This window comes from Haplochromis burtoni, unplaced genomic scaffold (assembly GCF_018398535.1).
Source record: "Haplochromis burtoni strain Fernald_Lab_line unplaced genomic scaffold, NCSU_Asbu1 Contig_5, whole genome shotgun sequence".
Taxonomy (NCBI): domain Eukaryota; kingdom Metazoa; phylum Chordata; class Actinopteri; order Cichliformes; family Cichlidae; genus Haplochromis; species Haplochromis burtoni.
In genome coordinates this window covers 2,337,623-2,350,740 of record NW_024582366.1, presented here as the reverse complement: position 1 = coordinate 2,350,740, position 13,118 = coordinate 2,337,623, and the positions used below count along the sequence as shown (strand labels likewise).

The 13,118-nt window shown below is 38.8% G+C and overlaps 1 protein-coding gene across 1 annotated transcript; it reads right to left on the bottom strand.

Moving 5' to 3' along the window:
- Nucleotides 1-989: 989 nt before the first annotated feature.
- vtg3 (vitellogenin 3, phosvitinless) lies at nt 990-11,209 on the bottom strand. Its single transcript, XM_005923372.3, has 28 exons — nt 11,089-11,209; nt 10,630-10,650; nt 10,369-10,520; nt 9,018-9,269; nt 8,777-8,938; nt 8,532-8,680; nt 8,298-8,448; nt 7,996-8,153; nt 6,932-7,097; nt 6,716-6,841; nt 6,206-6,424; nt 5,699-5,916; nt 5,504-5,598; nt 5,277-5,401; nt 5,098-5,199; nt 4,886-5,005; nt 4,601-4,790; nt 4,414-4,501; nt 4,114-4,299; nt 3,771-3,861; nt 3,508-3,676; nt 3,216-3,325; nt 3,050-3,124; nt 2,629-2,829; nt 1,968-2,113; nt 1,675-1,813; nt 1,479-1,571; nt 990-1,283 (listed from the first exon to the last, which is right to left on the bottom strand). Exons 1-27 carry the CDS (start codon nt 11,192-11,194, stop codon nt 1,485-1,487), a joined length of 3,804 nt encoding a protein of 1,267 aa, XP_005923434.2. The 5' UTR covers nt 11,195-11,209; the 3' UTR covers nt 990-1,283; nt 1,479-1,484.
- Between the last annotated feature and the right edge of the window lie 1,909 nt (nt 11,210-13,118).

Below are 13,118 nucleotides of genomic sequence, written 5' to 3'. Positions count from 1 at the left end.
TTCACAACACATGAAGCAGCTGGGGTTCAGCAGCAGAAGACCACACTGGGTGCCACTCCTGTAGGCTAAGAAAAGGAAGCGGCTTCATGTCCCAAAGCTCATATCAACTCAGTCTGGCTTCTTTAAATGCCCTCTACAGTTACCAGATATCAATCCAATAGAACACCTTTAGGATGTCGTGTTCATCATGGATGTGCAACAGACAGTTTGTGTGCCGAGCATCCTGTGAACTCTATGACAGAAAGAAGTCAAAAGACAGAGTCCAACATGATGTGGACCTTACATACCAGCTAATTTTGTTAGGGTTTCTGCTTTGCTCACATCATCTTCTATTATTTAAAGTCAAAGTAAACTTTATTGTCTGCCATACAGCACAGTATATAGAGAGACGAGACAACGAGGCTCCAGTTCCATTAAGTGTAAAATATAGGAAGAGTAAGAATGAATATACACTTTAAGACTGAGGTAAGGGGAGTAAATATACAGGTGAGGTAAACAAGGGTTAATAACAATCAAAAGTGTACAATTGAGATGTAAAGTGACCTGGGGGGGTCTGATGGCTTTCGGGAAAAAGCTATCTCACAGTCTGAAGGATCGGGCCCCAATACTGAGGAGGCCTTACTGATGCAAGGAATAATGATGAGCATAATTTCTTATATAATGCGTTTCAAGTTGCTTTTTCAAACAAAGCCAGAGAGGCTGCACAGCTGTTATCAAATATGGTTAAGACTCTAACTATAAGTTAATTTAAAAGAGAAGATTTCCAGGGGTTTCATCAGTACTGCTCATTGCACTCTTACTTAGCCGAAAGCCATCTCAATAAGCGTGGATTATGCCTCCGTTACTGCGATGGCATGTGTGAGATATTCGGTTATATTGCTAATTACATTTAATCAAGAGACAGAGGAGCTCCAGCTACTGTGTAACTACAGTTTAGCCACTTAAATGTACAAATAGAATAGAAATAGAAAAAAGATTCGACACATTGCTGGATGCACAAACATTTATTGTAGCAGAATCAGAAAAAACAAAGTGTAACTCAAGCACAGTGGGCATACTCGTAGGTACGAATTCACACAGTTCAGTTGATGGTGTTCAAATAATAACATGCATTCAAATTAATAAATCAGGACCTTTACAGGTTATTTCCAAACTGGTGACATCTAACAGATTGCTGATACATTTTTCATGCTCCTCAGTTTCATCACTGTGGTGAGCTTTTGGTCGCGCTGTTATCACTGTGAGACAAGGCATCTGGCTCCCATCTGTGCTCTGATGTCCTTCTGCAACAGAAAACAGATTTTAGACAGTAAGCAAAAGTGGCACAGCTCCTCATTTGTTCTTTTCACAAAAATGAATCAACTGCCACACACACAAACACAGAGACCAATGCTAACACACAAGGATTAACATAAAAAGACTCAGCCGATTACAGTGAACCCTCAGTTTTCCTAATCAGACATGTTTCGTTTGCTTACACATTTTTAGGCTTGTTCGTTTCTTTCTGTGTTTTCCACACGGAAACTGGTAGATGAAAATGGAAGTGGAACAGCCTGACGAAAGACTGTATACTTTTAACGAAACAGAAGAAAGGACACATCAGTGAATGATTAGCTACAGTGTATGAAGGTTTATATATATATAATCGTATGTAGTCAATATTTCCTGTCAAACCTTTGGAAGTTTGATGGTCACATCAATGCTGTCGGATGAGGCACATACAATTGATGCAGAAACCTCCTGGTTGGCATTGCTCTCAGATGTCTGGTTGAAGCCGGAAAGCAAAGCCATGCCTGGGATGTATCTTTCCATTCTGGAGTGGATAAAACCCATTAACACAAAAAACATTTCAAGGAAGTTGGTTGAGAAGGTGATAAGAATGTCAAATCTTCTCTCCTCATGATAATCATTTAACTTGTCACAGCTTTTATTTCTTGGTAGAAGTTGGACATTTTATAGAAACTCACCTGGAGCAGTAATTCACCATCTCTTCTGGCACATTGGCCCACTCTACTTTGGCTTCAAGTGTCTGCCTGGGAGCAGGGGACTGTGCAGCAGCAGCCATCACCGATATTTTGTAGGGCTTACATTGAGCTCCCCAACTAATCATTGCCTAGAACAAACACAGTCAACGTTGAAGCACCACTCCACAAACAAACACATGGCTTTAGCGCTTTCTTTTAAAAAATATGACACATTTAAAAAGAAGGAAAAGTATGTTATTAAAAAATAAGGACATCATTATCTACTCCAAGATTTTTACATGTTCAGCAGCTTAAAGGTCTGCTACTTTTTAATGCCAAACTGTTGTAATATTACTCTTTAAAACTTTTCAAAGTAGCATGCCATTGCTTATTAACTACTCTTTTTTATTGTCTAGAGAGCAGAAATAAGGGAACATAATGACACCAGCCTTTTTTAAAAATGTTGCTAAGGAATATTTTCCCCAGTGATTTAAGGAGGCCGTGGACATGAATAAAAAACATGCCAAACCTTAGTTACTGAGACAATGATTGTGACCAGGACACATTAACTGCTGATGCCATGCCATTACATGAAGTCCTGGCAGTTTACACATCAAATTAAACATAAATCACTAAGAAAGTCTTGCTTTCATAGGTTTTCTACCTTAACATTAGCAGGAGACTGTGCAGAAGCGTCGACACACATCTTCCAGTTGGCGGCGTCTCCGATATGGGACACGACCATTTGGGCCTTCAGAGTGTCTCCTTCAGATGGGTTGTACAGGGTCACATCGAAACCCTCAAGGTTCTGGTTACCACTCATGGCGATGGCTTTGATGCTGACCACAGGCTGAGGTGCTGTGGCCTAAGATATGAGACAGTACTTACTTTATATTAATCATCTTATGTCTTAAATTTATAGTAATACCAAAGTGAGTGTGAATTATTGTAGATGGATGAAATAAAGCTGAGGGAAGTGTTTTTTGCAAAGTCAATATATACATATATGTCACATATATTATATTATTTTTAGTGCATGTCAGATTAAAATGCAGAGTATTCTGTATTTGGCCTATTTAACGTACATCCATCATGATTTCTTGGCTGTTACGGGTTTCCCGTTCATTTGATGCGGAATTTGATTGCTCCTGGGACCTTTCCTGAAGACACAACATGGGAACAGGAAAATTTTAAATGATAAAAGACAGGAAGAGGTGATGCACATGTAACGTTACAGAAGTCTTCAAATACCTGTGCAATACTCCTCATAGTCTCATACAGATGGCGGATGGTCAATGGATGACTGGCGGGTTTGCATTGAACCTCAAAGTGGATTTTCTCCACAGGTTTGGTCGCCTCAGCTAAAAAAGTGCATCAGGTTACATGAGCACAGGATACCTTTATAACCTAACACAGGCCTTCTTGTTGGTTATATGTGTGAAAAAGACATTTAAAAGTAGTAGTCTCATGCGTCTCATGTGAGTGAAGAAGCACGACATAAAGGTCATCTGTGCATATGGTGCACTGAACTTGCTGTGTATACCTGGGACTACTCTGATGGCTGCATGGGTGAATCCCATTATAGAGTAGAGGGGGTATTCGTTGTTAAAATACTGTCTCCTGATGTCATAGTCCACACAGACACCCACTCCATACATGCTGCTCTTGACACACATATTTGCCTTTCGCCACCAGTTGTTTGGTGTTGGCTGCTGTTTGAAGGAAAAACAATAATCAAGAAGAAGTTGTTGCCAGTTTTCAATAAATGAACGTGTAACAGTAATCTTCCAAAGGTGTTGGCTGTACCTGTTGGGAGTTAAATTCATCAGGTATCATTGGTGTCCTTTTAGGGGATTCTGGATCTCCAATGTTCCTTGAGACTGCATACAGATTGGAGCTGTAAAATGGAAATGTCGGATTTATTTAGTACATTTAGCTTCTTGATGAATCTGAATGAATGAAAAGCACTCATTCTTGTGTTTTAGCTCCTGTGAGTTCCAGTGTGAGCTGGAGTGGAGTGACCAGTTTATATAAAGTAAAAGGAATCACACTGCAGTGACTAAAGTAAAGAAAAAATGAGAGTGGTTGGTAATTGATCTAGTAAATGTATTTAGAGCTGTAGAGGGACATAATCATGATCCTGACATACCTGAATGAAATGAGTTCAAACTCATTTTTACAAGCGGGCATGTCAAGTTCCAAAACTCTTTTTCCAACATTGATCTTGGCAGAAAGCTTCAATGGCAGCTCAACGGGAGCTTTGCTCTTCATCTCTGAACCGCACTGGAAAAGCTCTGTGTTGATCCCGTGGAAAATCCAGAAATCTTTTGTGAATCTACAATAAAAAGTGTAATGATAGAGTTAGTGTTTGCACCTCCAAAACAAATTGTTTGTCGCATATACTGATGATAGTTGCCAAATACACTGGGTATCTATCTGTTTAAATTACCCCACGACACCCTCAGATTCCAGTGAAATATCTGCATTCATCAGGTCTCCGAGATGCTGAGCTTGTGGTGGATTTATTGCAGCTTTAGCTACAGACACACATAAAGAAGCACAAATGTTTAGCCCAAGTACATTTTTCAATAATAAACAAATGTGATTGCCATTTGTTATAAGGTTTTATTCCTCACCGTTAATGGTGATCCCGGTGACTGTTTGATAATATTTGGCAATCTCCACTGGCAAACCCAGGGTGGTAGCTTGCAACAAACGAGCCTCAATATTCAACAAAGGCTTCGTCCAATGCCATGAAAGTCCTTTTTGCAATTGCTCAATGGCAGCCCACACAGGGGTTCCTTTAGGTGCAGAAGGACTAACAGCCTACATGCAAAATCACAGGACAGCATCTTGTAAGAGGTATCAAGGCATCATGTGTCTTTAATAGATCAGCAATGTCTCTGCCAATTTATTCTCACCGCTTTGATGTACTCAAGGAGATCCTTCTGGATGTTTATAAAGAAAAACTCTTGTCCAGACAAGCGTGAATAGGCAGAAATGATCGGTTTATCATTTGGCAGCGATTCCCAGTTTTTAAGCTGAAAATGACACGACACAGTGGACACCCACATCAATTGGCGTCATAGTACAGCTGATATTTTTCCCTTGACGTCTTTGATGTAATACTCACGGCATTGTAAATGGCCTGAAAGTCGCTGAAGCTAAAATCGCCTTTAAATCCAGGAATGCTGGGGCCAATCAGCTGCTTGAGTGTTTCGGAACGGATACCAAACTGGAATCAAAAGAAATAACAGGATTACAGTTTGTGTTTGGGAAACGTTATTTGAAGGATATTATATGACTCTGTACCTCCATTAGCCTCATAATTCTACCGATGGCAAAATACTTTTGTTGCGCTATGATCTCAGTGGGCAAGATGCTTGTTGGACCTCCCAACATATTAAATGAAGCAGATGTCCCCATCAGTAAATCATCTGCATTTGGAAAAGCAAAAATGGTCATTTTCATATGTGAGTGTAAATGTATTTACTTAAAGTCCTCAAAAGTGGTCTAATTATTGGTGAACTTGAACCCACCATCAAACATGTCCATTCGGAATGATCTGCTGTTGTAGCTAAGACGTCCAAATTTGGCAGCGAGGCTTTTCACAGCCAGACTGCAGTAAATTGAACTTTAGCAGAAAACACAAAAACAATTAGATATCATGTAAAATATACCAGCAAAAGCAACACCGATAAAGATACAGCCCCTTTTTTTATTGTTATACTCACAGATAGTGATTGTCTGGAGTCTTGGATCTAGCTATATTTTCCAAGTAAGAGTATGCAAAGCTAGCGAGATGGATGTCTTTTTCTCTCTCTAGATGTGCAGTCAGTGTGGAGACAAGAGCCGCTGATGGCTTTGTGTTAAACATGACCATGATTGCCATCATGCTTGTCTCAGGGGCACAGTTCTTTTGCAGGAACACTTTCAGGGCAATCTCTTGGACCTGAAAACATAAGCAATATAATAATCAGCTGTTGGGGAAACCATGGTCAAAGCTCACACATTTGCCAGCTACTGTTAGGACAAAAACTATTATGTTCTGGCACAGTTTCTTTTCAGTTTCAGTGAGCCCTGAAAGACAACTGAAGACGCTTTCCACTTGATTTTACCGGTCTAAGTTAAGAGAATGAAATACTTCACTTGACCTAAAAAATGTGACATTTTAAACGCAAGTTATCTGCATATATTAAAAACAACAACAACAACAACTGCATGTCATGTAATGTTCTTACATTGTGGGGATCTCTGCGAGCTGTCAGTCTCAAAGCCTGCATAGCAGCGCTCTGCACACGGCACGACACGTCTACGGGGTTGGCAGCGACTCCAGGGAGGAAGTTGGTGATGGTTTTAATGCTGCCTGGATGACCTGCATTGCCCAGAGCTCTCAGAGCGATGAACATCTTAGTTTCATTGTGGTTTCTCAGGCCCTCATTGGCAAGGTTGAGCAGTGGCTAGTTAAAACAACAAATACATGTTTAACCTTTTTTTCAAAAATGCTTGTTGACTTGCTTTATCATTTTACACATGGATGATCTCGACTGTAATCTCAGAACTTTTCTAATTATAATGGTTAATTTGGGGGAAAACAGTACTTGAAGTAGTATTATTTCAATATTTAAGCTCAAAATGATTTTTTCTAGTTAAATTTGAAATATTACTTAAATAGTTATCTCAAAACCTTAACACTCCATTGCACAGATAATTTCTCATTACATAGCATACACCTGTTGATGTATGAATACCTGAACAACAGCTTGTAGACATGGTGAATGATATGCACAGTGTTTGTACACCAGAGAGCCAAAAGAAAATATGGCAGCAGTCCACAAATGAGGATTGGATTTGATGAATTCCATGTCCATTATTTCCTGCGAAAGATCGACATGTCATTTAGGTGATTGTTTTGTTGTTGTTTTTTGTTTGTTACGTGGTATCACCATCCAGGTTTGCTAACTCACTTTAGCCTTCTCAAGCAGCTCAGCTCTGGGCTGGAGATGATTCATAGCTATCAGAAGGGTTTGCACAGCTTCATTTGCAGACACGTCTTTTGCCTGAAATCTCTTTTGCAGGAATTTGAGGACTCTGCCGTCGTTGATCTCGGCAACCATGTCCAAGAAAAAGCGTCTAATAAGTGAAAAAGAAGAGAGAAGAGAGCTAATATACATACACAAATACTTCAGATAAAGATTATCCTTCAAATACACAGATGAAGGGAAGGTGTATACCAAAATGTTACAAAAGATATTTATAAGGTTTTAATTAAGTTGTTACATTTATGCCTCGCATAATATTAAACTATTCCTCATTGTTAATGCGCTGCACTAAATCCCTCCTGAACTGAGTCGAAGGATAATCAGCTGAAGTGGATCAGCATCAGGCTTCAGAGGTAACCTCGAAAAATGTTCTTCTTCATAATGAAAAGCTTTTTTAAAGGTTATCCGTAAAAGAGTCTCACTTTGAGCTTTAAAAAAACATGTTCTCACTGGGTACAAAGATATTCACAAAAAGTTAACTAATAACTTAATAATGATACTTTTATTGCAGCTTTACTAATAAAGTTTGTCGTAAATCCCGTGTTAGAGGCTGTATTTACAACACTATCAACTGCATTCATTCAAATGAGCATACTCAACGAGTATTAGTGCCTTTAAGCATGAAAATGTAGCAACTTTTACACATATGTCTGTCAGTGCAGATGAATTTCCATTAAATTCCAAACTCCAATTAAATAGGTATTGAAAAACTAATAACTAAAGTAGTAGCAGTAGTATAACTAAGTAGTCTTTTGTTGAATCACAATTGTATTACACAGTGCATTCAGTGCATAACAAATGTGTCTGACCACCACCCGACAGAGGGTTTATGTCTCAGCTGTCCACTTTTGGTATTTCCAAGAATATATATTTTAAGTATGTGCAAGCTCTTTATCAGACATTATTGTTATCCATGAATTTTGGACAAAAAAGCAAAAAAAAAAAATTGCTACATTATTACTTTTTGTAATCACCTCACAAACACTCACCTGTGTTCATTGTTTCTTGCCAGTTCCACCCACATCTCATCCAAATCCCTGTCCTGAAGCATTCGCAAAAGCTGATACACCTTTAAGGTGTCCTCAGTTGTTTCCTTCTTAATCTGATTTTTATGATCCTCAGCCAACTGTTTGATCATTCTAATAGCCTGCAAACAGGAGCAGTGTACAGATTTATAGGTTAAAAAAGAGATTTTCATCAGTTATTCTTGATTTTAGCTGTTTAACTATGAAGGATTTCACTCTTTTTGTTGTATTCTGGTGGAAATTTTGCTACACCAGTTGATCCCTACCTTTGCTTTTGGTTCTGCGAGGTCCTGCATCACAAGAGGGATATTAGCGTTGGAGTTCACTAATTTGTGCACGATGTCGCCCCTGTTTTGCAATTGCCCGACGTTGGCAGGTTTGCCTCCCTCACTCACACGAATCAGTACCATTTCCTTCCTGCAGGAGAAGGTTTTTTTATTTGTTATGCAGCAGCTAAAGTTAATTAGCAGGTATAACATGCAGATGCCTTCTTGTCTTACTTTGCTTCCATTCTGAAACTACCGCGCTTCACATTGAAGGGACTAAAGTGCTGTTGCTCGAGGGCATAAGCACTTTTGACCATGCCGCCCTCTTCTGTTGGTTGGATGGTGTAAAGGTATTGCACAGTAGAAATCATAGATTCTCCTCTCTAGATTGGAGCATACGCAAACAGAAACGGAGATGATTTTGCTGGATTTAATTTAAAATCGCACAATCAGCTGCATTTACGACGAGACAAACAAACCTGTTTGGTCTCTTTGTCGAGGACAGCAAAGGCCATTCCGTTTTGTATTGCTGCTTTAATTCTGCAGTGGTCGATATCCACAACCTGAGTGATGTTCATGTTGTTTGTTTGCTTGTTAATTTCAGTAGCGTAGTTGTTCTGACACATTCCATGTATTCCAACCTACACGCAAAATAAAACTTGTGTTATTGACATTCTTACTAATGAGGTAGACTAAAAAAATCAGAAACTGATGACTTACCTCCTCCAGCTCATAGACAGTTGGTGAGGTCTTGACAGTTGCATGGAAGAAACTCAGCATCCCTCTCACAATGTTGACAGTGGTCTCAGTGACGTCAGGAGCTGCTTGGATTTGCCGAACATGGCCGTTGATGTGCTCAAACTTGAAAGGTTTGGCAAGCTGGGCAGCAATACGCTGACTGAGCTTGGGGCATTGACTGAAATCACTTTTCCCTGCGATGCCATTAAGCTCTGCGAAGGTCACGTCTGAAACCTTGAAGCCCGAACAGAAAAAAGAAATATTTTTCAGATTTGAGCAACAAAACACATCGAATAACGTGTGACCCTACAAAAGTGTGCAGACATTGTCATTTGTATGTAGTATTATTAGCTTACAAGTTCACAGTTTTGTAGTTATAACATTGTAAAGCAGAAGACAGAAAGATGCTGGAACATAGCCAGCGTCGCACAGCTGTAGGTGTGCAAACATTGAAATTAGAGTAGAAACCGCTTTAATGTCTTAAAGAAATCATTTTGTCAGGGTGTTGAAGCCTCAGTAGTGTCTACTCATTTGACCTCTGAAGAATCTATAGTGTTGATTACATAATGTTTATTTGGTGGATTTATAAATAAAGTTTCAAATTAACAGGCCAACATTGTGTTGCTGTGTATGCAAGGCAAGTTTATTTATATAGCACAATTCAACGGCAAGGTGATTCAAAGTGCTTTACAGAGACATTAAAAAACAAAAAGAAATCAAAAGCATGATTTAAAATGAAAAAAAGGAACAGTAGATAAAATCAGTAGTTAAAATGTAAGTTTTGAAATTTTTGGATTTGGTCTTTTATTCAAATGCAGCTGAGAACAGGTGAGTCTTCAACCTGGATTTAAATAAACTGAGTGTTTCAGCTGATCTGAGGCTTTCTGGGAGTTTGTTCCAGATATAAGGAGCATAAAAGCTGAATGCAGCTTCTCCGTGTCTGGTTCTGACTCTGGGAACTGATAAAAGACCGGATCCAGATGACCTGAGGGATCTGGAAGGTTCATACTGGGTCAGGAGGTCACTGATGTATTTTGGTCCTAAACCATTCAGAGCTTTATAGACCAGCATCAGAACTTTAAAGTCTATCCTCTGACGGACAGGCAGCCAGTGTAAAGACCTCAGAGCTGGACTGATGTGGTCCACTTTTTGGTCTTAGTGAGGACTCGAGCAGCAGAGTTCTGAATGAGCTGTAGTTGTCTGACTGATTTTTTAGGTAGACCTGTAAAGATGCTGTTACAGTAATCAAGCCTGCTAAAGATGAAATGCGCATCATTTATAACTTTAAGTAACCAGTGTGTGGATTTATATTACTGTCTGCTGGGACTCTCACCTGAAGAATGAATACTTGTGGAGATTCACCAGAGATCTTGATGTTGCACTGTATCCTCACGCCAGACTCTGCTCGGTTGGGTTTGCCGGATCCAAATTTCACTTCTCCTTCATATTTGTACTCGTAGGTTTTCCTGTGATTCAGGGTGAGATCTGAAAGGTGTTTTTATTAAAGTTAAATACCATCTAACTTAAAGCATTTGGAAGAGAATATTATTATTATATGATGGATTTATGATTAAGATTAAGGGAAAAGACTCACCATAACGAGCAGCTTGGCAAGCTAAAAGCAAGAAAGTCAACCATAGTTTTAGCATTATAACACACTGCAAGGTACACTATGAGTCTACATCAATGCTACACAACACAATGCTACAATCAGGCACCTTGTTAGAGTAACAACAGTGTTTTTCTAAGATGTTAAAAGACACACATGGCATCTAATAAACACTTAATCTGAAAACTCCAGAAGAATAGTCCAGTATCGTTAGCAGAGACAACTAAATCAATTGGTATTCTATTCTGTTCTAATCTTATCCAGGTATTAAGTATTTGCTTGAATAAACCTGAATCCTGACAATAACAGTACAACAATTCTATAAAAGACACTCACAAGGGACTTTTTGGATGTTCTTACCCAAACTTTTCAAGAGAAGTTAGAAGATTATTAAGTTTTGGGGTGCTATCCTCCTATAAGTAGAACCGAGTGAATGATACTTACTGGCCAGAGCCACAAGGCAACAGAAGAAGAAGACAAGACCCCGCATGGTGAGAGAGGAGTGGAGATCAGGTTTCAGAGCTGTCCTTTTATATGCATGAGCTGTCATTACTCATTGATCCTTCAGAGCACATCAGACGTGTGATAAGGCCAAAGAACATAATAAAATAAACACACCCTCTCTGAAGTGAGGCCGTGCTAACCCGTGGCGCTGTCAGAGCGACACAAATGATATGTCAAAGATAATTTAAGGGGCAGAGCAGGTCGTCCATTAATGGGAAGGTCACTGGTTTGATCCCCGGCCTCTCTGGTCAAAGTGTCAAAGTGTCTTTTTACGAGATACCCCAGTGCCCCAAATCAGTGTGTCTTTAGAAAAGCATTATATATAAATAAATGTTATCCCTTTGAATATTTTACAACAGTTGTGAATGTGGGTTACCTTCATTAAAAAAATAGTTGAGTTGGCTTAAAAATAATTTATATATTTAAAGCCTATTTATATGTTTTATATCACAGACAAACATTGTGAAAATGTAAATGTTTCATCATTCAGAAGAAGAAATAAACACATTTTTCAAAGCTCTGCTGCTCAGTCAAAAAAGAAATATGCAGTGAGATTCGTGTCTCAAATAAAGGGAGAAAGCTGTTTGCTGCCCGGGTTTGTGCTTTTACTTCTTAGACATCAGTGAAACGCTTGGTTTTCAAATATGTTCATAATACACCAAACACACACACGCCGCTCTTCATTACAGATTTAAAGATTCTGCCTTGGCCTAAACGGGTTAACAAACATCCCTGTTCGTATGTGAAGTTTGAGGCTGATGACATAGAGCAGCAATCAGCTGATGTGTTTGTCTGAACTGTGAGGGTCGTGCTCACATTTCACAATGCACGTCTGTCTTGTGCAATCACACCCAGTTTTTATTTCACCTCTAGGGTGATATGGAATATCATATTTTTGTCTTGAAGCTTGCAAACGTGTTTTAAATAATGTTTGTTAACACACTTGAGTGGCAGCCAGTTATGGTTTTAAATTCAACTGCAATTACAATCATAGATTCAAATGAAATAAAAAATGGCAACATTGTACCAAAATCACAGAAAAAATTATATTCCATATGTCTTCTGACAGATTTAAAATATCCTACTGTTTCAGCGTTTAAGACTGAATAGGTGCATTTAAAAATAAGAAAAATAATGAAAGTTCTAGTTAAGGTCACAAACTTCATAAACGGGATATGGCCACCGTGACATCACCCTGTGGATTTTTTGTTTTTTTTGAGCCAGACGAGTAAATATATTTAGAAAGAGAGCTACGTGCTCAGTTATCAGCTGCAACTGGCAGGCTTGTCAAGAGTCTAGCACGTTGGACAGATGCACATATACCTGCAAATAAAACAGAAATAGATACTGGACCAAAGACTTTTTGTATATGCTACAATTAAACAAATAAAAAGCTGTAATTTTTATATTATTTTCTCTATTAAAATGATCAAAAGAGCACTAACACAGACACGCCTAGCAGACTGATATATTAGTATCTACCTGTCAGTCACAGACGTCTGGCTCCAAACTGTATTAGCTTTAAACCTTCAGGGGTTTCGACACAGGCCACAACACTTGCTACAGTGCAGCGTTTGAGGGACTTCTCAGATCTCTTTGCTGTGTTTCCTTATTCCCATAAGCTTTAACAGATCTGCAGAGCTAACGTGAGGAACACTAACAGATATAAGATTTGCTTGCTCCCATTTTCTACAGCATGCTACGAATGATTCATAATGTTAAATATACAAATAATCTGTTTATAAAATCTAAATTGTTGAAGTTAGAATATTTAGTGACCTCACAGACATTATTAATGATGTTCAAGGCAAAAAATAATAATACATTACCTCTTAAGTTACAAAGTTTATTTGTATTGTGTTCAGGAAGTGGGGACAGTAGAAGGATTATTATTATTGTAAGCATCAGTTTGGCAAATGTGTCCAACAGTTGTAGGCATAAGAATATGGAGCTCGCTCCATGATAATCTC